The following is a 27,331-nucleotide window of genomic DNA, read 5'->3' on the forward strand; positions in this document are numbered from 1 at the left end:
ATCGGGGAGGTGGGAAGAAATGGGTTTCCCACACACCGTAAAATCTAAGAATTCCCACTATGCACCAGCAGGGAGGAAATAAAGGGTAGAAGATGCCCAGGGAAGTATGACACCATCATTGCTGTGTGCTTTTCAGACACAGATCCTCCTGAAGCCATAGCCCAATGCCTCCACAGTTGGGGTGGATAAACCCGCAGGAGAGTGAGAGCCCAGGAGCTGCTGCTTCCTCTTACACAATGGGCTTGTTCCCTGGGTGCCAGGTGAAATGGGTACAGCAGGAGAGAAGTACTACGTTTAGACTTCAGTGAGGACTTCCTTCCTTTGGGACTTGGAGTCTGGGCAGCCCCTCAGTCCTGCCTCTCTCACAGTTGGTATCCAGTCAGTTACCATGTATTATGGGTTGAATTGTGTGCCCCAAAAAGACATGTGGAGGTCTTAACCTCTGGTACCCATGAATGTGACCTTATTTAGAAACAGGGACTTTGCAGATAGAATCAAGTTAAGAAGGGGTCGTTAGGTGGACCCTAATCCAGTATGCTGGTGTCCTTAGAAGAGGAGAGAAAGAGACACAGAGGAGAAGGCCATATGATGACAGAGCCAAAGCCAAGGAACTACAAGCCAAGGATTACCAGCAACACCAGAAGCTGGGAGAAAGGCATGGAACAGACGGAGAGAGCACAGTTCTGTCAACAGACTTGGGATTTCTGTCCTCCAGAGCATGATGCATTAGTTTTCTGGGGCTGCCATACCAAATCACCACAGACTATGTAGTAAAGCCACGGAAATGTACACTCTCAGTTCTGGAGGCCAGAAGTCCAAAATTGTTGGCAGGGTCAGTTCCTTCTGGAGACTCTGAGGGAGAATCTGTTCCACTTGTCTCTCCTACTTCTGGCGGTAGCAGGCCATCCTGGGCTGGTAGACGTATCACTTCAGTCCCTGCCTCCGTCCTCTCTGTGTGTCTCTCTCTGTGTCGTCTTTTCTTCGGAGGACACCAGTTATTGGATTAGACAACCCTAACCCAGTGGACCTCATCTTAACTTGAGTTCTTCTGCAAAGACCCTATTCTAAATAAGGTCAAGTTCAAGGGGCACCTGGCTGGCTCAGTCAGTAGAGCACATGACTCTTGATCTCGGAGTTGAAAGTTTGATCCCCGTTTTGGGTGTAGAGATTACTTAAAACATAAAGTCTTTAAATAAGGTCAAGTTCCAAAGTTCTGGATGGACATGAATTTGGGGGGGACACTATTCAACCTAGTACACTGATAGGAAGAACTATCAGTTCCTCCTGTCTGCCTCTGGAATCTGAACACTCTCCCCACCCACTTCAGCCACCTCCCTGATCTCAGCTGCTTGGACCTTCACAGTTGCCTCCCCTCTGGCTCCCTCTACAGCTGATTTTTCACACAGCAGCTTGGATGAGCCTTTGAAAAAGGCAAATGGAACATGTCACTTTCCACTGTCCTTAGGATAAATCCCCATCCATATCCTTGTGACTGGGATATCAGTTATACACAGACAAGGCATCACCGTGCCCCCCACAGATGCTCAACAAGCTCGTGCCGAGTGAAGCCTGTACATGGACTTGTATGTACCCCACCCCCACCCCGTGAGCTCTAACCACTCCAGACTCATCACTGGACAATGCCAGCACCATACTGTGTGCTTCAATTCACATCCACAGGCCCTGCAGATTCTAGCAGCAGCTCCACAGGGGAGGCACTGTGGCTGTCCCCATTTGACAGATGGGAAAACCAAGGGTCCAAGAGGAGAAAGAGTAGTCACATATTGGTTTGGGTCCCATGGAAGCAGACCGATGCTAAGATGGCATTAGATATGCAAGAGGTGATGGGGGAGATGCCTATGTAGGATGAAGAAGAGGAAGAGGAGGAGGCAGGGAGAGCCTTTAGATGGCAGTGCTGATCCGAACCTGGAGGGGAGGAGGAAGGAGGCTTGGTGGGAGGAACCTCAAAGAAAGTCCCAGCTAGGCTGACAGGCAGCCCCAAAGCAAGATGTACTAGTCTGCTCAGGCTGCTGTAATGATACCACAGACCAGGTGGCCTAGACAAAAGAAATGTATTTCTCACAGTTCTGGTGGCCGGAAGTCCAAGATCAAGGTGCCAACAGAGCTGGCTTCTGGTGAGAGCTCTCCTCCTGGTTGCAGATGGCTGCCTTTGCTGTCTTCACATGGCTTTTGGTCTGTGCACATGCAGAGAGAAAGAGAGCTCTGGTGTCTTCCTCTCCACATAAGGACACCGCCCTGTGGGATTAGAGCTCCAACTTTATGTCCTCACTCAACCCTAATTACCTCCTTAAAGGCCCTGTCTCCAGGTACAGCCACATCAGGGGTTAGGGCTTCAACACATAGATTTGGGGAGACACCGTTCAGTCCACGATACAAGAGTTGCCTGTTCCAGCATCAGCAGGAGTGGCCTAGCTCTGCAACCACTGTCGGGCCCAGTTGAGGGGAGCAGCCCCAGGCAAGCATGGCCTCTGAGCTGATGCCACAGCAGATGGCAAGTGCAGCATGTGGTATGTCACCAGCTTCTTGCAGGAGGTTTCCACGGCTGCCACAAGTCATAATTATAAGCATAAAGGCAGCACTCACTCAGCCTGCTGGGGGCCAGGCATTGTCATGGGGCTCGGCGTGCTCCCGGAATCCCTGCACAGCCTCTACTGTAGATCCTGTTATCCCCATTTTACTGACGGGGAAACTGAGACACACAGTGCCTAAGTGGCTTTCTCTGTAGATGTCACAGCAGGCTGATCCTCAGCCTCCCAGCCTGGCCCCCTCTCCCTTTGTCTGAGGCTGCTTTGGGAATTCACAACATTCATACCTCTTATGTCAAGTTAACCTGTGAAGATGTTTGAAATTATCTTTCTGCCTGTAGATCCTAGCTCTAAGGGATAAGCCCAGGGCCAAAAGCACTCACTTCGGCAGGACTCCATCCCTGTCTGATTGATATATGGTGTTGAAACACATGTAATAGGAATTTGAGCGGCGAAGAACCCAGAGACCTCTGGTGCTTTAGTTAAGGTCACACAGCAAGCCAACAGCAAAGCCAAGAACAGAGCCCTCATGGGTGCCTGGATGGCTCAGTCAGCTGAGTGTCCCAACTCTTGATTTCAGCTCAGGTCATGATCCCAGGATCATGGGATCCAGCCCTGCATCAGGCTGTGCAATGAGCGTGGAGCCTACTTAAGATTCTTTCTGTCTCTCTCTCTCTCTCTCTCCCTCTGCCCCTCTCCCCCATTCGTATGCACACTCTTTCTCTCTAGAAAGAAAGGAAGAGAGAAAGAAAAGAAAAAGACGAATAGAGCCCTCAGCCTCATGCTCCTGGCTAGAAGTAAAAACTTCCTATGCCCTGCCTCAAGGCAGTTTGGCCTACTTACTACAAAGAATGGCCTGGTACCCTGAGCTCAAATCCCACCTCTGCCACTTCTGAGCTAGGTGACCTTTGGCACATGGCATCTCTTCTCTGGGCCTTTATTTTCTTGTCTGAAAAATGGGGAATAGCAGCATCTACCTTACTGGGCCTCACCTTGGGGAAATGACTTCACCCTGCCCCCTGTGCCTCAGCTTCTCTGTCTAAAATGGGAACATAGTGCTGTGGTGAAGTTTGAAGGAATTCTAATGCATGCAGAGTGCTTTGGTTGTTAGATTCGGTCACAGCCTAATACCCCCTGCCACTTTCTCCCCTCAAACTGGGAACCAGAAAGGAAGTGTGGGAAGAGGAGGCCCAACGGCCTGTCCCAGTCCTGCCACCAACTCGCTGGCCAACTTCAGGGAAGTCACAGGACCCCCACTTTAGCCCCTCTGTGCCCTGGGGTGGGGAGCGTTGGACCCTTTCAGTCCCTCCCCAGTATGACTTTCCATGATGGAATTTTTGGGTCCCAGAGGACAGTTTAAAGGAGGATTATTGGATTCTGCATCTCCCAGGGGCTGATAAGAGCATATGAGGCCCTGCCAGTCCCGAGACTCCACAGAGCATTTACCATGCAGACAGCTGACCTCCAGGTCACAAGACCAGGCGTGCTGCCTCCTCTCAGGTAATAGCAGCAGCCTTGTCACATTTACCAAGCCCAGCTATGCACCTAGCACTGAAAATCTATCTACGTTCTCTCTTCCAAACATCACAACCACACCCTACACACGTGGCCCCATTTTACAGATGAGAAAATAGAAAATGGAGGCTCTGAGAGGTTGACTAACTGTCCAAAGTTACTGGCCAATTTGGAGCCAGAATCTTCCCAAAAGTAATTCCAAGGAATTAGGAACTGTTGTATTTTTCCACTTTATTAGTGGGGAAACAGGGCTCAAGGCTCCTTGGGATTTGGACCCAGAGCTGGGCTTCAGATTCTGTGAGCTTAACCACTATGTCCTACCTTGTACCAGCAAACAAAGGCAAAAAGCCAGAGCCTTAAAATCTGCTGAACATGTGTTGAATGGGGATCCAGCCAACCCTGGTCCTCTAGCCTCTCCTCCAGGGGCCCACCTGAGGTCAGCTTCCCCTGGATGGAGTGCGCAAAGCAGCAAGGAGTGACCCACAGGGCCCCCAAGCAGAATGAAGTGTCAATACCTGATCCCTGGAAATGGGGCGGATGATACCCTTTATCACCCAAGTGTAATTATTTGGCTTGGGCAGGCTCGTGGCCAGCAGGCCCCCAAGCCACGAGCTGGATCTTTTCCATCTTCTTGGAACCAGAGTGAGCCCTCCATGGCCCGCTCGGAGCTGCACCCTCCCGTGTTTATCTAACTTCCCTGACCTCGGCAAGTGCTTGTCGCCTTTCTCTTCCTTTCTGAAAAACCAGGACACAATAGGAAGCATTTTCTTGAACTTATTAAAAAATCCAGACTTGTAAATTAATTTGTCCGTGTTGTACAAAGGCAGTGCAGATGGACTCATTAGCATGCACACAACAAATAATTATAGATGAATTTTTAGCTGGCCTGCCTAATGCGCTTGCTGGGTTAATTATGTCAATGTATAATTACATCAGCCCGGGGAGACATAATGGCATACCCCGCTGAGCAGGCCCTGCCTAATGACGGGGCGTGGGGGGAGTGCTGACAGACGAAAGACGGCAGCGTTCCCGCGCACCTGCGTACCTAGGCACAAACGCCCACTGTCAGAGCCTCCCGCCACCTAAGCAAACAGGGGTGGGAGGGGGTGAGGGAGAGGGATAAAACGCAGAGGCGACCTTGTTCCAGCCGGACCTGAAGGCTCCTATGTATAGGCACTGCCCCGTTTCTTCCATCAGCAGATGTTTATTGAGTCAGGTTGTGTGGCAGACTTCGTTCACCCACGAGGGGTCCAGAGGGGAGCAAAGTCAGATGCAGTCCCAGTCCTCCCTTGTGGAGTTTGCAGTCCAGTGGGTGATAATTAGGTGGACTTGCTAATCAATGAGAAGTGTAACTAAAATGAGAGCTGTGAAGGAAAGGCGCAGGCAGCTGAGAGAGCTCCTATTGGAGGAATGACTGGTCAAGGCAGGCTTCCTGGAAGAAGTGGCATTTGAGTTGCAATATGAAAGGTGATTAAGCATTAACTAGCTGAAAGAGGTTAAAGAGACAGGGTGTTCCTGGCAGAGGCTCTTTCTTGTACAAAGACTCCACAGTAGGGAGGTACATTTGAGGGACTAAGAGAAAGCCAGTGTGACTAGAGCTCAGAAAGACAGGAATAGCCAGGGCTTCTATTTGTTCCAGATGACCAAATGCCAGTCGCTGTGTTGAGCACTTTATGTGCATGGATCCTCATCCCAGCCTTATGAGGTCAGAACTTTTTTTTTTTTAATTTTTTTTTAACACTTATTTATTTTTGAGACAGACAGAGACAGAGCATGAACGGGGGAGGGGCAGAGAGAGAGGGAAACACAGAATCGGAAGCAGGCTCCAGGCTCTGAGCCGTCAGCCCAGAGCCCGACTCGGGGCTCGAACTCACGGACCGTAACATCGTGACCTAAGTTGAAGTCGGATGCTTAACCGACTGAGCCACCCAGGCACCCCATGAGGTCGGAACTTTTATGGTGAGGCACAGAGAGGTAGGGTTGCTTGCCGGAGTCACCCAGCAATCCTAAAAAGCAAGTACGGGATTAGACCAGGACCCAGGATCCATGCTCTTAATCCCGCTGCACCCCCGCAGAGAACAGTGGCTGAGCGGGTGGTGGCAGGAGACTCCAGGAGAGTGAACAGCAAGAGAGAGGGCATTTGAAAGGACTGTGGACCAGACCCAGGCCCCTTTGTCTGGGGCAAAGAGGCTCTGGCTTTCCTGGGCCCCCATGAATACCCACCTGGGCTGCTGGGTTGGAAATGTCCACATCTCTGGGACAGGAAGCCTTTGCGGCATCTGAGAAAGAGACCCAGACTTGAAACTCACCTCTGCCCTTCAAGTCACCTGGCTTCCCTGAGCTGGTTTCCTCATCTGTGAAAATGAGTTGGATCCAAGCCAGCCTCCGGGGGATGCTGGGAGCATCACGGGAGCCCATGCCCGTGAACAGCTTTGTAGCCTAGAAGATGCCACACCAACCTCTGGCATTACCCGGGTGTTTGTAGTACCTGCCGAGGGTGGGGAGTGGGGAAAGTCACGTGGAAGAAGTGCTGGCGTCTAGATCTGAAGGAAGAGGAAGTGCTTCCTAGATGACAGGGTGGGGAGGGAAACAATTCCAGGCAGAAGGACCTACACATTCCTCATCTTTTAGCTATTGAGAAATTGGGGGGTATCTTACATCCAGGGATGTATTTCACCCCCAGAAAAGCCATTGTTCAGTCAACCTCACGTGCAACAAATGGTGGTGTGTTGGTCCAGGTGCACTGAGAGGTACCGCCAAGGATTAGATAGGTAGGTAGGTGGATGGTATTGAGGAAACACAGGGGAAGAAAAATGGGGAGGGAGGTGGGAGAAGTGTCAGAGGAAGGAGAGGCAGGGAACTGGATGGCAGCATCCACACAGGACGGCCTGAGCAGTCTGTGCAGTGCTGAGCAGGCCCTGGGGGAGTCCTTGGTGCTCAGAGCAGTCCCGTGGCCCTCAGGAGTCGGCCCCATCCTGGCTGCCTGCAGGCCTTGTCTTAGAAGACTGGCCTCACGATGGATTTCAGAGTGAGGTCCTCGTTTAATGACCTCCTGTGGTTGGAGGCACGCAAGACAGTCGCATGGCCGCCACAGATGGCACCATGGAATCCAGAAAATGCACTTGCTGTGACAGTTATCATCGTTAGTAGTATTCCAGGTGGGCAGGACACGCATGCCCCTGGGGATGGCACACGCTCCACTGAAAGGGTACCTGAAGTAGACGGCTCCCTCATAAAGCAGAAATTCTACATTGGTCTCCTAAGCCATCAGAGCAACTCCAGAAGGCTCTTGTGCATGGTCCCCTCCATGCCAGCATCCTGAGAGGGACCCCCCAGGCCCTGCGGGCTTAGCCTGGGCAGCCCTCAGCCCTCAGGGCCCCCACCACTCCCGTGCTCCTCTCTCTGTGTGTGCAGACCCTGTGCCTGTGTTTGAGGCAGCGCGCGGCCTAGACGACAGACTGCAGCCCCCCAGCTTCGACCCCAGCGGGCAGCCGCGGCGAGACCTCCACACTTCGTGGAAGAGGCACCCCGAGCTCCTTGGCCCTAAAGGTACTGATAAGGCCTTTCACGGGATGTCCATAATGAAAAAACAGGCTGTGGATCTTCAACAGCCAACCTTGGCCGCCTTTGGAGGTGTCGGGGGGCAAGGAACTCAACTTTATCATTTTAGATGTAGGATGGGTTATGGGTACGTCGCTGCAGAAACAAACCAACGCGAAATCCCAGAAGCTTAATATATTTGAAGGGTGGGAAGTTGGAGAGGATGCTCCATGGAGTCACTCGGGCAACCCAGCTGTGGTGGTCCCACCATCTTCAACACATGACATCCAGAGTCACAGTGACTGTGGACAACTTGCCAACAGGCAAAGAAAAAATGTGGAGGGTCATACTGAGGTTTATGGATCCAGGCTCAGAAGCGGCCCGATTCACTTCCACAGCCACTTGTCATTGGCCAAAACTCATTCATATGGCCACACCCAGTTGCAAAGGAGCCTGGAAAATCTATTCTGTGCCCAGGAGTAGAGGGAAACAGGATATGAATACAGCACTGTCTCAGCACCAGATAAGACAAGTCAAAAGACTAGAAAAGCTAAAAATATAGTTTAGGTATACATATATTGTGATAAAAATGTTTAAAATCAAGAAAATGATGAACAAAATTCATCATGGTGGTTACCTCTGGCAGGCGAGGTAGAAGGTCTCCATGGGGAGAAGCAAATGTGCACTTGAAAGCTCTTGGTAGCCATCTAAAGGTGTTCATTGAGCTTCAAGCCCAGCACTGTCATAGGCACTGGGGACATAGCCAGGAGCAAAACAGACAAAAATCCTTGCCCTCGTGGCACTGACCTTATAGAGGAGAGACTGACTGTCAACCAATAAATGTTAAATATATAGTATTTCACATGGTGAGAAAGATTAGGAGGAAAATTAAGCAGAGAAGAGTCAGGTTTAGGGATACTTGTCCAAGGAATAAATGAGGAGGATTCACCTCAAAATTCAGCAAGATTACCTTCTCTCTCTTTTTTTTTTTTTTTTTTTTTTTTTTTTTTTTTTTTTTTGGTAAAGGGCCAGAGAGTAAATATTTCAGGCTTTGTAGGCTTTCTGTTACAGCTACTAAACACTGTTAAAAAAAAAAAAAAAGCCATAAAACATAAATGAGTGGGTGTGGCTATATTCCAGTAACACTTCATAAACAGAACAGGCAGTGGGCCAGATTTGGTCCAAGGGCTGTCTTTGCAGAACCCTGGTCTACCTCCTAGAGTTGTGGAGAAGATAATGGCCTGAGGCATGCCAAATCAAAGTTTGACTGCTGTGGCACACTCCCAATTTCACAGCCCCCTCCCATCCCCCCAGTGCCTAGTGGACACCTGCTATATGCCTAGTCCTGGGCAGAGTCTTCTGGGGAAGATTTATGGTGACTAAAATACAGCACTTTTGCCAACTCTCTTCCCGTACCCAGAATGCCCTTCCAGCCTCCCTGACAAGCCAGCTTGTCCCTCTAGGTGCCTCTAGGGTTTGAACTTCCTTCTATCAAATAATAGTAGTTGTGGGAACTGCCTCTTCAGAGCATTTGCTCTGTGCCAGGTGCCTTTCACACAGTGTCCCACTGTCATCTTATATCAACCTTCTGAGGTACCACTGGCCCCATTTTACAAAGGGGTAACTGAATCTCAGAAGCAACAGGTGGCCAAGCAGGGATTCAAACCAAGGGCTCTTGCCCTTGGCCCTAGGCTATGTCTCTCCTTGAGAGTACTTGTTACTCTGCATCGTAAGGGTCAGACCTTGTTTGTTTGTTCACTTCTGTGGCCTCAGCCCCTGGAATATTCCCAGTGTATGTGTGCGTGTGTAAGAACGAGCCAGGCCCTGACTGCTCTGTCAGGCCCTCACTCTGCACACTGCCCAGCCCTGCACTCACCCTGCTGTGCCAGGCTCACAGTAGGAGTTTAACAACCAGGACTGAACTTAACTGACTGAGGCCCAAGGGCAGGAGCCCAGATTTTGGAATTCTTGAGACATCCACGCTTGATGGCCGGCCCTTGAGCAGCCTTTCTCTCCATGAAAAATTCAGTACCAAAGGCACACACTGATCCCCTACAGGAGCCACCAGGGGCTTGCAAAGGTAGAACTGATGTGGGCCCTGCCCAGGGGCACCTGCAGGTGAGGTCAGCTATGACTGAGCATCTGAGTATGTGCCACCACCTACGGAGAGGGGAAGTTAAACCTAGAGTTACCCCATGGCCCGGCCATTTCACTCCTAGGTAATATATACTCCAAAGAACTGAAAACAGCTCAAACAGAAACGCATGTGCACATATTCACAGCAGGGCTATTCACAACAACCAAAGGTGAAAACAACCCAAATGTCTACCAGCAGATGAATGGGAAAACATTTATGACATATCCGTAAAATGGAATATTATTTAACCATAAAAACAAACCTAGATGAACCTCAAAACAGTTTGCTAAGTGAAAGAAGCCAGACACAACAGGACATACATTATGTGTGATTCCAGTGATATGAAATATCCAGGATATGCAAATCCCCACGGACAGAAAGCAGATTAGTGGTTGCCAAGGGCTGGGGGAGGGGGAAAAGGCGTGACTGCTTAATGGGGACAGGTTTCCTTTTGGGGTGATGACAGTGTTCTGGAATTAGTGCTAAGGGTTGCACAATACTGTGAATGTACTAAATGTCACTGAATTGTATACTTCAAAATGGTTAAAACGGTGAATTTCATGTTATGTATACTTGCCCATGACTCTTAAAAAAGTAAGAAGGCCAAGGAGGCTAGAACAGGTCCAAGAGGGCAAAGGAAGCACCTGGGCCTGCTGTCTGAGGCTGGCACTATGGGGACTTGACTTTTGTGCACACACACCCCCCACGGCTACAACCCAGCCGACCATGTGATGGCAGGTCTCCACAGCCGCACTCTCTCTAACACTCGAGTTTGAGAAATCAACTCTTATCCCAGCACTGCCAATCTGTCCAGTTTGCAGAAGGCGGCTCTGGCTGCCATGTCGCTTCCAGCGATGGGCGGTTTTCCCTCTTTTCCTCCCTCCAGAGCAGAGAGAGGGGACGTCTCCGGCCGGACCCACGCTGACCGAGGGGAGCCGCCTCCCAGGCATTCCTGGCAAAGCCCTCCTGACAGAAACTTTGCTGCAGAGAAATGAGGCAGAGAAACAAAAGTGAGTGGGGAGGAACAGGCGGGGCCCTGCTGCCCCACCTGGCTGGGAGGTGGGACCATCAGGGAATCTGGATTCAGGTTGGAGATAGAGATCCAGGCCTGGTTCAGTGGCCAGCCCTGGGCAGGTCACATCACCTGTCTGAGCTTCAGTTTTCCCAGCTGGGAAATGGGATCAATGGTGGTATATTAGGCAGGGTTCCCCAGAGAAATAAAACTGGAAGGATTTTTTATTTTAATTAATTAAGACGTGTATTTCAAGGACTTAGTTCACACAGTTGGGGCTGGCAAGTCTGAATTGGTAGAGCTAACCAGCAGGCTGGAAACTGTCAGGCGGGAGTCAGTGCTGCAGTCTGGCGGCAGAATTCTTCCTCAGTTTTATTTTTAAGACTTGCAACTGGTTGGATGAGGCCCACCCACAGTATTGAGATTATTCTCCTTTACTTAACGCCAGCTGACTGCAGATGTTAACCCCATCTGCAGAATACATTCACAGCAACCCTGAGATTCGTGTGTGATTGGACAACTGGGTGCCAAAGCCTGATCAGGTGGGCAGGCCATATCAACTCCTAGTCTCCGGTCAGAATGAATGTATGCACTTAGCTCAGTGCTCACTGGGAATATGTCAGTAGATGGTTGCCCTTACAGCTGATGTGGGAGCAGTAATACCTGGATTATTATAATTTCTGGATTCTTGGGGCTTTTCTAGGCCAGTTTCATGGTGGTCATTACATTTAGCCTTTCATTCACTTATTCCTTTATTCATTCATTCCATGTACTTATGGGACCACCTGCTGTGTGTCAAGCACTGATCTAGGGACACAGCAGTGAACAAATGGACAAACCTCCCTGCCCTCCTGGAGTTTACCTTCTCATGAGGAAGACACAAGTTAAACAAGATAAAGTCTGCTACATGAAGATAAGGGTCGTGAAGGAAAAGAAAGCAGAGAAGGGGGGATGACACTGAGGCTGAAGTTTTAAATAGGGTATAAGGGGAGGCCTCACTGAGAAGGTGAGGAAAGCCCTGAGAGGGTGGGGGTGAAACTTGAAGATATATAGGGGAAGAATGTTCTACGCAGAGGGGACAGCCAGTGCAAAGGCCCTAAGGTAGAAACATGCCTGGTGTGTTTGACCAGCAAGGAGATGAATGTGGCTGGAGTGGTTTGAGTGAGACACCCACTTTGCCAATGTGTAACACACACCTCACCCTCAGTGAGAGGGTGAGGGTGTAGGATCAGAGGTAAAGTTCCTTCTCTAGAGTCTCTGATTCAGACAACATAAGACCCAAGCTTTGTATAAACCTTCCCCCAGTCCAGCTAGGGCCCCTGTTTCTCTGCTGAGACACTTGTATCACACCTAAGCTCTAGGCTATAGTGGGCTGGATGACCATCCCCAACTCCTGACACAGAGAAGGGAAAAAATGCCTCCCCGGGGACAGGAATAGTAACTAATGATATTGAGGGAACACTGGGTACCAGGCATCATACTGAAGGTGTTTCACAACACTCACAGAGGCAAACCCCACTAGAAACCTTATTGTACAGATGAGGAAACTGAGGCCCAGAGAGGCAAAGCCACTACCTGATGTAGGTCCACCCAAATGCTGCCACACAGTCAGCAAAACAGCAAAGTGGCCAAATGCCTGAACGTCACGTTGAAGGACCCTGTAAAAAGGCAGGGGTGTAGATTACAGAGAACAGGTGAGAGGGGTAGGAAGACAGGAGGGCCACCTTGGGGACCCAGGCAGGGCCCATCCACACAGGCACGAGCAGAGCCATTCTGAGCAGGCCCAGTCTCTCTGCAGGGGCCTTCAAGAAGTACAAATCACTTTGGCAGCCAGACTGGGGGAGGCAGAGGAAAAGATCAAAGTCCTACATTCAGGTATGTATCTGGCATGTGTTCCCTGGCCCCGTGCAGCTCCCCAGCCCCGTCAGACCAGGAGGAGGAGGAGAAGGGGACAGTGACACTGTGAACACAGGCTCAGGTATTCTAGAATCAGGAAGGCAAGAGGGGAATTTGGGAAGGAAGTGGAAGTGGACCCAGTGGGGGGTCCGAGCCCCGTCCCCAGAGGCCATAATGCCGTGGAGAGAGGCCTTGAGAAGTAGAATTAAATCAGGGGTGGCAAAGGCAGTGCCTGTAGGGGCCAGACACACAAACAAGCAGCCAGATTAGGGAAAGCCGTAGGAAAGGGTGGGATCTGGAGCAAACTAGAGGACCTGGGCCTTGACTAAGAGATGGCCACTGCTGAGCACCAGCCAGCCACTGCCATATGGCCCAATGTCACCAAGATTTTTTGGAGATTCAGAAATCTGGAATTTTATGAGAAATCTCCCATTTATTATAATATACACATATCCGTTGACTTCATTGCTCCTCCCTGTCCCCCTCACCTGCCAGGTCCAGACCTCGGGATGGGTGAGCTCATGGATGGATGGCTCCACCCAGGTCCTGGAGTGACCTAAGCATGTTGGGTAGCTCATACCCAAGGCCATGGGATAGACAGACCCCTACCACTTGCCTGGGTCCCCTGAGCTTCATAAACTCCTAGAGGGTGATCTCATCTGCCCTCCGACTGGCTTGAAGCCCCTCCAAGGGCAGGAAGCTCTACCTATCACTGGTTCTAAAGACCTTCAAAAGAAAGGTCTTCCTTCACTACCTTGAACCTCATTCTACTTTCTGGGCCCTGCAGCAGGAGTGGGTTCCTGGGGAAAGCAGGGGGCACTTCACCCTGGCTCTTTACTTTTTCCCAGCGTTAAAGGCCACACAGACAGAGCTGTTGGAACTGCGGCGGAAATACGATGAGGAGGCAGCATCCAAGTAAGTGAACACCCTGCTGAGGTATGCCTCCTCCCTCTGACCCTCCCAGACATGCCTCTTCCCTCTGACCCTCTCAAATATGCCTTCTCTTTCTGAGTCTTCTCCCTCTGACTCACCGCCGGAAGCACCTGTTTCTTTAAGCACCCTGTGTTCCCCACCCCCATAGGCACACAGCTGTTCACCAGTCATTTGCTGTGCCATTCATGCACCACAGAGTATACATGACATTCTGGGTCGTGGCGGAGCAGGGTCTGCTGGGCAGGGGCCTCCCCATCACCCCAACCTCCTAGGACTGTCTTCACCACAGCAACCCAGGCCAATCCTCAGCCGAGTGTCATTCACTTAAATTACTCTGGACTCAACGTGGCCATAAGACATCACTTATTCCACAAACACTTATTTAGCACCTACTGTTTACCCAGTGCTGTGTTGGGTCCCTGGAAGAAACATCAGAACGTGGCCCTGACCCCAGCTAAAGAGAAGAGACAGATGATAACTGATGATATACAGTGATAAATTCGCTCCTTCACAGATACTGTTGAGCACTTACTGTATGCTCGGCCCTGTTCTGGGCACCTGGTGAACACTAAGAAGGGAAGAACTGAGAGCAGAGAGCAGCAAGAGAGAATAACAGGGAGGGCGGGTCCTATTACCCAGGGTAGTCACGGAGGACTTCCCTAAGGAGATGACCTTCAGAATGCAACCCAAAAACGAGAAGGAGATGACCACGTGAAGAATGCAATGCCGGGTTGAGTGCTGGCGGCAGGGGGACAGCTTGCACGGAAGAAGGCCCCAAACATGCCTAAAGCATGCGCGGCTTAGAGTCACCAGATACTCCCCGCAGGCCTCTTGTGTCCCCCACCCCACACTCAGCCGAGAGGCAGCCAAGGTGGATGAGGCCTGTCCTGGCCCCCTCGATGCTGGCAATCTGGGGGTTGGAGGGCGACCACCCTGGGGGTAAGTTGAGAGAGGCCTCCCAGGAGGACACTTTAGAGCTAGGTTTTAAAATTTTCTTTTCTTTTTTTTTTTTCTACTCCCACCAATTTTAATACAAAAGGCTGGAGGGCACGGTGGTGGGAGGGGGGCAGGCATCCAGCAGGGGCCGGGCCGCCAGTGCCAGCACAGCAGTGACCTTGCAGATCCTGGATGCCTGCTCTCTTCGTTTCCACACCAGTTTGAAGTGGTTTGTCATACGCTTCCTGCACGACATTTTCTTCTCTATCCTTGAAACTGGATTACTGTGGCTTCCTGGTGGCATAAAACTTTTTGCAGTGTTTTATACCCTTGGAAATATTGCTGCATTAGCCAGTACGTGCTTTTTTTTTTTCTTTAATTTTATTTTATTTTTAATTTACATCCAAATTAGTTAGCATATAGTGCAACAATGATTTCAAGACTAGGTTCCTTAATGCCCCTTCCCCATTTAGCCCATCCCCCTCCCACAACCCCTCCACCAACCCCCAGTTTGTTCTCTATATTTAAGAGTCTCTTCTGTTTTGTCCCCCTCCCTGTTTTTATATTATTTTTGTTTCCCTTCCCTTATGTTCATCTGTTTTGTCTCAAAGTCCTCATATCAGTGAAGTCATATGATATTTGTCTTTCTCTGACTGACTAATTTCACTTAGCATAATACCCTCCAGTTCCATCCACATAGTTGCCAATGGCAAGATTCCATTCTTTTTGATTGCTGAGTAATACTCCATTGTATATATATACCACATCTTTTTTACCCATTCATCCGTCGATGGACATCTGGGCTCTTTCCATACTTTGGCTCTTGTCGATAGTGCTGCTATAAACATTGGGGTGCACGTGTCCCTTCAAAACAGCACACCTGTTTCCCTTGGATAAACACCTAGTAGTGCAATTGCTGGGTCGTAGGGTAGTTGTATTTTTAGTTTTTTGAGGAACCTCCATACTGTTTTCCAGAGTGGCTGCACCAGCTTGCACTCCCATCTTTTTTTTTTTTTTTTAATGTTTTATCTTAGAGAGAGAGCTCGTGTGTGAGCAGGGAAAAGGCAGAGAAAGAAGGACACAGATGATCCGAAGTGTCAGCTTTGTGCTGACAGCGGTGAGCCCGATGCAGGGCTCAAACTCATGAACTGTGAGATCATGACCTGAGCTGAAGTCAGATGCTTAACTGACTGAGCCTCCCAGGTGCCCCAGAGCTGGGCTTTAAAGCTCAGGGTCCTGTTCTCTTAAGGAAGGGGATCCTGGGTAGAAGGCCCAGCAGGGGCAAACACCTGGTAGCTCTGTGGACAGCTTAAGAGAATGGACCCCTGGGGGAGGCGGGAGGCCAGGCTGCCCGGAAGGGGCGCAGTGCTGAGGCCCTGTTCCCATTCCCCCAGAGCCTGAGCTCTTTTCCTCCCAGCCTGGTTTCTCTCCAGTAGGAAGGGTAGGGGGGGCAGCCTCCTCAGCCTTCCATTGCAAGACCCTTAGGTTCAGGCAGGGGCTGGGGCTATCAGCCTGGTGGCTGCCGGAAGCCCTTCTCAGGGTCTTATCTTTCTGTCTCAGGGCAGATGAAGTCGGCCTGATCATGACCAACTTGGAGAAGGCTAATCAGGTGAGAAGACGTGTGCCAGGGTGGGGGTCTCGGGTGAAGGGGGAAAGGGACTGAACCCAATCAACATGTATCGAACCGTGTGCCATGCTGAGTGCTAGGGCTGGGAGATGTTTGGGACCCTGAGCTCCCAGAAGAAGGAGGGGGGATGCTGGCAGAACACTCAGAAATAGGGTGACTCAGGCAGCAACAGTCAGGGAAGGGGCACCTGACCAGACACAAGGGTCAGGGAAGAAGACGTCCTGGAGGAAGGGCCATGTTGCTGACACCTGTCGAATAAATTGAAAATGTAGAGGGATGGCATTCCAGGCCAGGGAACAGCCTGGGTAAAGGCCAGGAGGCTGCCTACAGAGAAAAGCCGGTGCCCTTCCCCGGTGGCTGCTGTGCAGGTGACATTTTCCAGGTGTCTCCAGACAGCAGGAGGAAGGCAGCAGAGCAGTGACTGGTGAGCCCAGCCTGCAGGCCAAGCTGGGCGGTGGGTCTGTCCCAACCAGACTGTATGAGGAACCATGTTCCACAGAGCCTGGGGTGGTGACAAGGGACAAGCCCTAGCGGCTTCTTTCCCTCCCTCCCCACCAGGGGCCTCCTGCAGCCTTCTCACTTGATCCCAGCCACACCAGCTGAGCACTGAGTGGACCCAAACTTCCTTGGGGCCCCATCTTCTAGTCCCAGCCCGGGTCCTTAAAAGCCCTTTAACCTCTACGAGTCCCCGTTATCACTTACGTAGAAAGGGTCCTGCGCTCTGCCTTCTGGCCTCAGATGTGTTGCTGTCTGGTAGACAAAGCTGGCAAGACTCTGAAAGGAGGCGAGGTGTGGCCATGGGGTCTTGTCTGGAGTCTCAAGGGCCCAACACATCTCTACTTGCCCCCGGGTCCCTGCAGTGCCAGCAGCCAGGGACATGGCCAAGAGGGGCCAGCAGGATGACAGAGCAAGTGGTCATTTCCCCAGAGGAGCACACTTTGCAGCTGGGTCCTGAAGCCCAGGGGCCGTTCTCTGGAGGAAAGGCATTCCAGGAGAAGGCACAGCAGGAGCAAAGGCCCAGAGGATGGCTGTGCAGGCATAAGGGCAGCCCTGCTCCCGCCTGTAGAGGAAACTTAGAAAAGGGTAGCATTCGTAGGGTGATGTTTTTGAATAGGCAATACATTTACATAGTTCAAAACTCAAAAAGTTTGAACTCCCTTCTCCCTCCCCAACTTGGCTCTCCGGTTCCCCTCCCCCTGGCAGCCTCTCTTACCTATTTCTAAGGTCCCTTCTAGAGATCCATTCACAAGCCCATGAATCTATCTACTTTTACCCCTTTTTAAAACACAAACTATAATATATACTATACCCACCCTTCTGAGCCTTATTTTTTCCGTGTGTATATCTTAGAACTCATTCCATATCTGTATAAAAGTAGTCCGTCTGTTTTACTGCCTGTAGCATTGTAGTACATGGACGCACTGTCTCCCAACCCAGGGATGGCAGACTTTCCGTAAAGGGTCAGAGCCTAAGTATGTTTAGGTACGCGGGTCTCTGACACAGCTGTTCAGCTTCGCTGTATGTGAAAGCGCAGACGGTATGCAAGTGAATGAGTGTGGCTGTGTACTAGAAAAATTTAATTTACGAAACAGGCATCAGGCTGCAGTTTGCCCACCGTGGTCTAACCAGTCCCCCGTTGATGAAGATTTATGGTATTTCCAATCCTTTACCATCATCATCGGTACCACAGTGAACGCCCTTGCACGGATATCTTTTCACACGTGCGTGAGCCACGTGTGAATTTACATAGGGTAAATTCTTAGAAGTGGAATTACTGGGCTGAGGATCTGTGCGTTTTTATTTGACAGATGTGGCCAAACTGCCCCCACCCCACCGTGAAATTGTACCAATTTACACTCACTGTAGCAAGTTAAAAGAGGTCCTGTTTCCTTATAGCTCGCCAGTATTGTGTGTCATCAAACTTTTGGATCTTTGCCCGTCAAGTAGGCTCGAGAACAAAGCTCTTAGAGTAGTTTGGATAGGAAACAATTTTTTTAATGTTTCTTTTCTGAGTTTAAAAGTAAAACTTCATTATAGAAATTATGGAGAAGAAAATAAATGTCATCATATTAGGGTTTTTTAAATCTGTATTAATATTATCCAGAATGTGAACAAGAGGATTCTGGAGCAGAGCAGGTTGATATTACTAGTAATAACCCTGCCAGTTCGCCCCAGTTCTTACCCCTGAGGTGACAAGAATCAGCACCCCGCATGCACCAGAGTTTGTACTGTGGGCAAGGAAACCCCTCCCCCCACCATGTGACTCTGGGTCGTTATATAGGAGAGGAACTTTCTGAGAGAGGGAGAAAACTACCTCCCAAGTGCCAGTATGAACAGAAGGGTGAGGATCCTGGGTTCTTCACATGTGGAGTGCAAATGCTTCTCTCCAGGGGAAGATAAGACTGGTAGGTTTCTAGCAACTTTAAACCCAGCTTTCCAACCCAGGGGATGTCATCCGCCATTGACATGTAGACACATGCCTTCAGAGAGGTAAATCCCTCTGCAGTTCTTCCTGGCTAATCAGTCACAAGCTGATTTCCAGGCTTGTCATTTTGCCCACATCCTAAATTTCAGTCAGACTTGCTTGGAAAGCCCAAACTGTGCGGAAACATAAAAGTATTTCTCTACAGCCCCACACACCCAAAACCTTTGCCAAAACAAAACTGTCTTGAACCATTTCTGTAACAAGGCAGGATACCAGTAAGTAAATGAACAAATCCGTTAAAAAAATAAATTACCAAAATGTGAACATGGATGTGTGTGGGTCTCCATGTGCATATAATAGGCATAGCATCTTAATTGCCAAGGTCAGCGTGTAAGTCAACCATAATCAGTATAACCTGCACCACCAGCTGAGGGAAAAAATAGTCACAGCTCTTCCAGTTTTAGTAAAGTTAACCAATTACTGACACATTTATATGTGTCAAGCACCTGGCTAAGATACCTAATGAGCTGTATTTTACCAGATCACTTACTTTGCAAAACAACCCTAGAAGGTAGTTACTTTTATCATCCCCATTTTACAAATAGGGAAACTGAGGCTGGGCAGATGAAGTCTCTTGCCTAAGGTCACACAACCAGGGAGTGACAAAGTACAGATTTCTTTCTAAAGCCACAAGGCTACATTGTTAACTCTTGGAGTCTCTCTTCCAGGCTTTTTTCTTAGAAATTTTTGAGGAGTTAAGATCTACCATAGACCCAGTTCAGTAAACTGGCATTCTGATTTAGATGTATTTCGGAACACCTCTGCAGTAGATGTATTTCATTGCCCCATTTCACAAGAGGAAAACTGAGACCCAGAGAGGGGAAGTGACTTGCCCAAGGGCCTGCCACAGCTCATGGAAGCCACCTCTGCAGACCCTCCATCCAGGCCCCATTCCATGCTAGGTGACATGGGAGCTGGAGACAAAGGCCCAGCCCTGCCTGAGGCATGCAGAGTGATGGCAGAGGGCCATGGTGGGATCCAGGATGGCCCTGTTCACCTCTTAACTGCGCTTGCCCCAATTCTCCCCCCCCCACCACCACCCGCAGCGAGCTGAGGCTGCCCAGCGGGAGGTAGAAAGTCTTCGAGAACAACTCGCCTCAGTCAACAGCTCTATCCGCCTGGCCTGCTGCTCCCCCCAGGGACCCAGTGGGGTAAGGATGGTGGGAGAGTCAGAGGGAAAGGTTGGGAAACGCCGTGTTGGTGAGTATGAATATGTGGATGACGTCTTGTGAGTCAGTCATGTGCATCTGTGTGAAATTATGCACATGACTGTATGTGGATACAGTGGGCATAGCATTGCCCAGGTCAATGCATAGTTTACTATAATTACTATGACTTGCTTTACCAGCCGACGGTCAAATTACAGCCAGAGCTCTCTTCAAGCTCAGGCTTCCATATGTGATTAATAGGAAGTCCAGCATCCTCCTTTGGAGGCCGTTCTTTACTCCAAATTGTCCAAAAATGCCAGCAACTTACTCAGGCCAAAGAGGACCATTTCTATTGACAGATGCCTGGCAAGAATGGGTGGGAGGGAGGTAATTGGAGCTGTAGAGTGGCGGTGCGGTTTGGCGGTTGCCACCAGGTGTCGCTATTGACCACTGGTTCTCAATTCCTGCCAGACCGCAGTGGGACCGCTTAACTTGAGATGGGAGACTGACACTCCCGTCAGCCCTTAGTTCCGAAAACATGATTCCAGGAGGGCTTCCCAGACAGCCACGTGCTACAAAGAACCAGTCTTTAGTCGTCAACCTTGAGGTTCCTGTGTTAAGCCTGCTTAGTTAGTGCATCTTTTTCTTTCCTCCTGGTTGGTGCCCCTCTGGGGTCCTGGAGTCATAGAGATATCATTCAGAGCCACCCCAACCTACCCTTCTGTCGTGTGTTAAGGTCTCCATTTCAAGACACCTGGCTGGCTCAGTCAGTAGAGCAGCTCTTGATCTCAGGGTAGTGAGTTCAAGCCCTATGTTGGGCATGGAGCCTACATTAAAAAAAAAAAAAAAAAAAAGAATCTCCATTGCTCCTCTCCCAGAAAGCCTCGGGTTTCTTCTGTAAGCTGGTCCACCTTCTTTCCAGATCTCTGCATACCAAGGGACTAGATTCCCAATTCCTTACATAATAACGGGTCTGCTCCAGGGTGATTTGCAGTCTCCACCCATGAACCTGAAATGGCCAGCATGGTTTTCACTTCAGCCGACACCCTGGTACATAGACCGGTGTGCCTGTGTCTGTCTTTCTGTTTAAAGATTGGAATATGTCTCCATGAACATGTGTTACTATGAATGTGTGTGTCTGTTGGTGGCCTTTGGGCAAATAACTGTATCCTTAATCTAACTGTGCCTCGGTTTCCTCATCTGTACAAGTAAGACCTGGACCTGCCTTGTAGAGCTATTGGGAGGATTACACGTAAAGTACCTAAAACAGGGCTTACCCTGTAGTCTCTGCTCAGTGGATATTTGATGATATTATTCGTAGTAGTAGTAGTAGGTTTGGGGTGTGTCTGAGGTGTTTTTGCCCACGGCTCATGTGATCTCTGAGCACATACGTGTCTCTGTGTGTCACAGTGACATGTCCATCTGAGTATATCTCTTTAATACCTGGGTATTTCTGTGTGTCTGCATGTCAGCAGGAGGACTCCAGCAGGTCCTTGTGTCAGTGTGTGCTATGTCTGTAGGTGTGTCCCCCTGTGTCTGTGTCCCAGGAGGCAGTGTGTATATGGCAATGTGCCTGTATATCTGTACAACACAAAGAGTGAGCACAAGAGAGGCTGAAGGCAAGAGAGCTCATGAGGACACCTCAGAACGAATTTGCCAGTGGTTCTTAATTAACCCCCGTGGAACCCAGCAAATGCCTGTGCTAATCAGCCATAGGGAATTTTGCCGGTTTGGAGGGTGAGTTTTTCTGAGCACAACAGTGGCGCTCGATGCTAATTAACTTAATGTGTTAATGGCATCCGCTTCCTGTTTTAATTGGCATTTATCTCCCTGGAAGAATAGCCAGTATTGGTAGTGGTAGGTTGTGTTTTCTGTTTTGTTTTGTTTTGTTTTGTTTTGTTTTGTTTTGTTTTTTCTAACGCTTCTTAGATTCATTTGTAACTGAGCTCAGGACCAGCCCGACTTCAGGCCCTCCCAAACATCAACCTCCTTTGTCTTTTTCCAGGACAAAGGGGCCATTTCCTAAAATCTGGAGGAGCCATGGGGCTTGGGGCTGAGGGCAGTAGCTGCAAGGTCTCACATCTAACCCTGAGGGTCTGCCTGGAATGGAGCGGAAACATCTCGCTGGGATAGGAACTGTGCCCAGTGTAGAAACCTAAACCTTTATCTGTGAGGTAACCTCTGCTGGGAATACCCAGTCCCTACCACTTCCTCACTGGGTATTGCCCTTTTTTTTTTTCGTTCCTTTTTAACAAATGTGTTCTGAAGTATAATATATATAAGAAAAAATGTGCTTATCAGCTTATCATAAGTGTATAGCATGTTGAGTTTTTCAGAGATACTGTAACCAGCAACCAGTTCAATAAGTAGAACATTTCCAACACCCAGAATAATGCCCTCCTGTGTTCCCATTCGGGGGCTACTCCCCAAGGGGAACCGCTCTCCTGACTTATAACAGCACAGCTGGGGTGTGCCTGTTTTCATTACCTGATCTTAATTGGAACACACACACACACACACACACACACACTTTTGTGTCTAGCTTCTTTCACTTCATAGTATATCCGAGAGAGTGATTCATGCCGGTGTTAGTAGTTGTAGATTATCCATTTTCAATGCTGTATAGTGTTCCGTTGTGTGGATGTACCACAACCTGTTCATCCATTCTCTGGTTGGAGGGCACTTGGAGGCATTTGGAGCCCAATTTGGGGCTGTTACAGAGAGAATTGCTATGAATATTCATCTTGGTGTTCACATGTGTATCTTGGTGCATAGATAGCTGCTTTTCCCTACACATACCAAGCAGAAACACGTCTGCCCTTGGTGAATGCTGCCAAGCGATTTTCCAAATCACTAACTTGTTCTTAAACTTCATCACAGTTTGGACCCATCTTTCTCCAGAAAACCTCCTCTGCCCATTCCCCCTCAGTTTGAATAATAGAGGGAAATCATCCAGGCTGGTAGGACTGGCCTGAGCAAAGGCTCAGAGGTAAGAAAGAGGAAAGCCAGAGCCTGTAAGGAGGAGCTGAGTCACTCTGGGGTGCGCGGCGTGGGGGCCATGCCATAGATGGATTTCCCATTCTGTTTGGGATTCAGGGGTGGAGCCCTGCAGCCCCCTGCCCCGCACCTCCCAGCCCCTCAAAGCCCCACTCTGTCCTCAGGATAAGGTGAACTTCGCGCTGTGCTCAGGCCCCCGGCTTGAGGCTGCCCTGGCCTCCAAGGATCGGGAGATCCTGCGGCTGCTGAAGGATGTGCAGCACCTCCAGAATTCTCTGCAGGAACTGGAGGAGACCTCTGCCAACCAGATTGCGGACCTGGAGCGGCAGCTCACGGCCAAGTCTGAAGCCATAGAGGTAGCCCTTGGGAGAGGAGGTGTGCAGATAGGATCTAGGCAGGGCATCCCCAGACAGAACGACGCGGACCAGCCTTGAACCATCTTTATTTTCTCCTCTAGAAGCTGGAAGAGAAGCTCCAGGCACAGTCTGACTATGAAGAAATTAAAACAGAGCTGAGGTACTCAGCAGAGGAGGGCTCCACAGAACCCCCAGCCCTCTTCCTTGGCAGTGCGGGGCCCTTGGCAAAGTGCATGATCTTCCTCCTCCCACCACACCCCATTTTGTGATGCCCTTGTCTCCTCTCCATGGCACCTTGGGTATCAAAATCTAACCATGCATGGCCCTTTGCCATCAAGAGCCACCTATTGGAGAGCACGCAGGGTAGCCTTGTGGTCAGTGCTGGGATCAGTGCCTTGTGATCAGGTTGGCTGGGACCCGCGAGTGTGGGAGTGGGTTAATGCAACACCTCTCCAGGTATCGATGGAACCGGTTCACAGGCCTGCTACTCAAGGCCTGTCGTTGCCCTGAGTCCAGTGTTATGTAGGGTCCACGGGGTGGGGCAGTTGTTCTCAATCGGGGAAGATGAGCTAGAGGAAGTATCTCTCAAGACCTCTCCCGAAGCCCCGAGAATGTGGCTGGCCTTGGACTCTCTCCACTTTCTCTGGCAGCATTCTGAAAGCCATGAAGCTGGCCTCTAGCACCTGCAGCCTCCCGCAGGTGAGTGTTCCCGCCACTGTCCCTGCGTTGCAAGCTGACCTTGAGAGCCGTCTGCCCACCATGCCCTCTCAGCCCAGCTTCTTGTCTCCTCAGGGCATGTCCAAGCCCGAAGACTCGTTGCTCATGGCAAAGGAGGCCTTCTTCCCCACGCAGAAATTCCTTCTGGAAAAGCCTGGTCTTCTGACCAGCCCTGGTAGGGGAGGCAGGATGCTCTTGGGGCCAAGGGGCCGGGGTGGGGGCTGTTTGTGGGCCTCTGGCCTTCTCCACTGCCTCCCATGCAAGCAGGAGAGTGATGGAGAAAAGGGTGCACATTGATCGAGCACCCGCTGTGTGCCTGGTGCTGAGCTGGGTGCTCTCCATGGCCAAGCCAGCTGGCAGTGTCCCGCACAGTGTCCACACTTGCCTTCCTCACACAGCTCACCCAGGCCCTCCCAAGGCCCTCCAAAAGGCTCCAACTCATCCCCGATCCTTGGTGAGCAGCAGGAAGAGGTCACAGGGCACAAGGAGGGCATTCACATTGCACCCCCCACAGCAGGCTGCTGGGAATGGCCTGTAGACACTGCTGTCTCCCCAGATCACCTCCTCAGCTCTTCTCCCCACACAGTGGCTCCGTGACTTTGTCGCCATGTGGCCCCAGCCAAGACTCTCTGTGCTGCCTCTGTTTCCTCATCTATAAAATGGGGTCAATAATGGATCCACTTTGTGGGTGCTGTTCACACGGGGAGTGCAAACACATAGGATGCCTAGGACGAGGAGGGCTGGAAGGCAGGCACCAGGAACGGGTATCCTGCTGAGGTGGGCATTGATCTGAACTCCCCACCTCGGGGCCAGGTGCTAGCACGTAACAAGTGCTCAATGAGTGTTCTTGATGGGGTGGGGGTGGCTGCCCAGAACTGGAATGTGGGCCAGGCCTGCACAGGTAGGGATTTCAGAATCAGAAGGGTAGCTTTTAGTACCGCTGGATGCCTATAACACTTCTCTCCCCCACCCTGCTGCCCTCTCTCCCCTCGTCCTCCCCCTGAATTTCTCCCTCATGTGTGTGTCTTTCTGTCTTACACTGTCTCTCTGCCTCCCACTTTCTATCTCTGTCTCTGTGCCTTTCTGTCCCTTTCTGCCTTTCACGCTGGCTCTGCCTCGCTGCCTCTCTCCATGTCTCCCCTGCGCATCCCTCTTATTTCCCTCCCCTGTGCATCCCATCTCCCCTGTGCATCTCTCTTATTTCTGTCTGTTTCCCTATCTGTTTCTCTGGTGTCACTCTCTGGGTGTCACTCTCATGATTTCTTTCCTTGTCTCTCTTCCTCTCTCTCTCTGTCCCTCTCTCTTTCTCTCTCTCTCTCTCTCTCCCCACCCCCATCACTGTCTGCTTCTGTCTTTCTCTCTGTCTCTCCTCTTTTCCTCCATCTGTCTCTCTTGGCATTCTAGAGGAGGACCCTTCAGAGGATGATTCCATCAAGGACTCCCTGGGCACAGAGCAGTCCTACCCATCGCCTCCACAGCTCCCGCCACCGCCAGGGCCTGAAGACCCACTGTCCCCCAGCCCTGGGCAGCCCCTGCTGGGCCCTGGCCTGGGCCCCGATGGCCCAAGGACTTTCTCATTGTCCCCCTTCCCCAGCCTGGCGTCTGGGGACAGACTGGCAGGGGACACACTGCTGTCCAAACATATGATGCCCCCGGCCACCTTCAAGGGGGAGGCGGGTGGCCTGCTGGTGTTCCCCCCAGCCTTCTATGGCACCAAGCCGCCCACGGCCCCTGCCACCCCAGCTCCTGGCCCTGAGCCACCCGGGGCCCCCGAGCCTGTAGATGGGGGTGGGGGCAGCACAGCTGGGGCAGGGGCCGGAACCGAGGAGGAGCAGCTGGACACGGCGGAGATTGCATTCCAGGTGAAGGAGCAGCTGCTCAAACACAACATCGGGCAGCGGGTGTTTGGCCACTATGTACTGGGGCTGTCACAGGGCTCGGTCAGCGAGATCCTGGCCCGGCCCAAGCCCTGGCGCAAGCTCACAGTGAAGGGCAAGGAGCCCTTCATCAAGATGAAGCAGTTCCTGTCGGATGAGCAGAACGTGCTGGCTCTGAGGACCATCCAGGTGCGGCAGCGAGGTGAGGGCCCATCCCGAGGTGAGGGGCTGGGGCCCAGCCTCCCCAGCCAAGCCCAGGGCAAAAGGCTGGCTGGGGGCTGAGAACACAGGCTCTGGGGTCATAGCCTAGTTCTGCCACCTCCCAGCTTTGTCACCTGGGGCAAATGACTTTGCCTGTCTGTGCCTCAGCCTCCCCCTTTATAAAATAACGAAATGTATCCTTGTCCCTCCTTCCTGGGGCCTTTGGCTACCTCTTGCTCCCCACATGGGCCTAATGGGACAGCTCAGGCTGATCATTGTGGGGAAAAGGCTGGGCCCAGGAGCTGCCCTGGCAGGTATTTCCTGAAGACCTCCAAGCCTCAGTTCACCCATCCATGAGATGGCCTGGGTTCCTGCCAACCTTGCCAGACTTGATTTTTAGGGTAATCCATGTGAATGGCCCAGGCTTTGACCTCATAAACACCTGAGTTTTGAGTTCCAGCTCTGCCATTCACCCACTGAGTGACATGCCTCAGTATCCCCATCTGTCCCCATCTGCCAGCTTCCTATGAGGGTTAAATGAGTATAAGCTACTTAGTACAGCACCTGGAACATAGTAACTGTTTGAGAACTGTTAGCTATGGTAGTGGCAGCCATCATTGTTATCATATTATTATTAATATTAATACTAATACTATTTCAAGTCAGAATCATTTGTAGATCCAGTTTGTTACACAGACTGGCTAAACAGCGGTCTTGCCACACGCACTCAAGGTCTGGCCTTCCCTCTCCCAGCCCTGGCCCTGGAGCCCTCGAGGGAGGAGGGGACCAACCCTTCACCCTGCCCAGCTCCAGGGACTGACCCCCAACATGCAGGTCCCCCTGACAGATGCCCCCTTGCCTCCCCCAGGCAGTATCACCCCAAGAATCCGCACACCAGAGACAGGCTCAGATGACGCCATCAAGAGCATCCTGGAACAGGCCAAGAAAGAGATCGAGTCCCAGAAAGGGGGTGAGTGTGACCACAGCAGGTGAGGCCTGAGGCCTCCAGGGACTGCCCAGAGCAGGAGGTAAGGCCTGGTCCACCTTCATCCACCACAGCGGGGATTCCGAGCAGGTCAGAACTGCTTTGCCAGCCAACCTGCACCAAGCAAGGTCTGGGCCTGGAAAGCACCAGGTCCAGGTTGGCACGGCAGCCACCAGCCATGTGTGACTATATCCATTCAAATTGTTTAAAGTTAAATAAAACTACAGCTTCAGTTCTTCAGCCTCACTGGCCACATTGCAAGGTGACAAGTGAGACGCCGTAGGAGACACCCAGTGACTGCTGCAGCACTGGTCTGGATTGTCCGGATGTCCTCAACTTTGAGGAGACACAGTGACCAGTAGTCACACAGGAGCTTGTCAAGAACAACGCTCTAAGCCTCACCCTCCTTCCTGCACCTCCTCC

The 27,331-nt window shown here is 50.9% G+C and overlaps 1 protein-coding gene across 11 annotated transcripts in view; it reads left to right on the forward strand.

Moving 5' to 3' along the window:
* The window catches only part of CUX2 (cut like homeobox 2), a 281,761-nt gene that overhangs the window by 232,190 nt on the left and 22,240 nt on the right, over positions 1 to 27,331 (forward strand). For 10 of the 11 annotated variants that reach the window (XM_027044198.2, XM_027044201.2, XM_027044194.2 and 7 more), the window contains 12 exons: positions 7,476 to 7,610; positions 10,625 to 10,748; positions 12,549 to 12,625; positions 13,495 to 13,561; positions 16,076 to 16,124; positions 19,674 to 19,778; positions 22,937 to 23,128; positions 23,230 to 23,288; positions 23,779 to 23,827; positions 23,900 to 24,020; positions 25,250 to 25,924; positions 26,792 to 26,893. In XM_027044198.2, coding sequence (XP_026899999.1) covers positions 7,476 to 7,610; positions 10,625 to 10,748; positions 12,549 to 12,625; positions 13,495 to 13,561; positions 16,076 to 16,124; positions 19,674 to 19,778; positions 22,937 to 23,128; positions 23,230 to 23,288; positions 23,779 to 23,827; positions 23,900 to 24,020; positions 25,250 to 25,924; positions 26,792 to 26,893 — 1,755 coding nt within the window. The remainder of the gene's footprint in view (positions 1 to 7,475; positions 7,611 to 10,624; positions 10,749 to 12,548; positions 12,626 to 13,494; positions 13,562 to 16,075; positions 16,125 to 19,673; positions 19,779 to 22,936; positions 23,129 to 23,229; positions 23,289 to 23,778; positions 23,828 to 23,899; positions 24,021 to 25,249; positions 25,925 to 26,791; positions 26,894 to 27,331) is intronic. The other variant, XM_027044195.2, reaches the window with a different exon arrangement.

This window comes from Acinonyx jubatus, chromosome D3, assembly GCF_027475565.1.
Source record: "Acinonyx jubatus isolate Ajub_Pintada_27869175 chromosome D3, VMU_Ajub_asm_v1.0, whole genome shotgun sequence".
Taxonomy (NCBI): Eukaryota; Metazoa; Chordata; class Mammalia; order Carnivora; family Felidae; genus Acinonyx; species Acinonyx jubatus.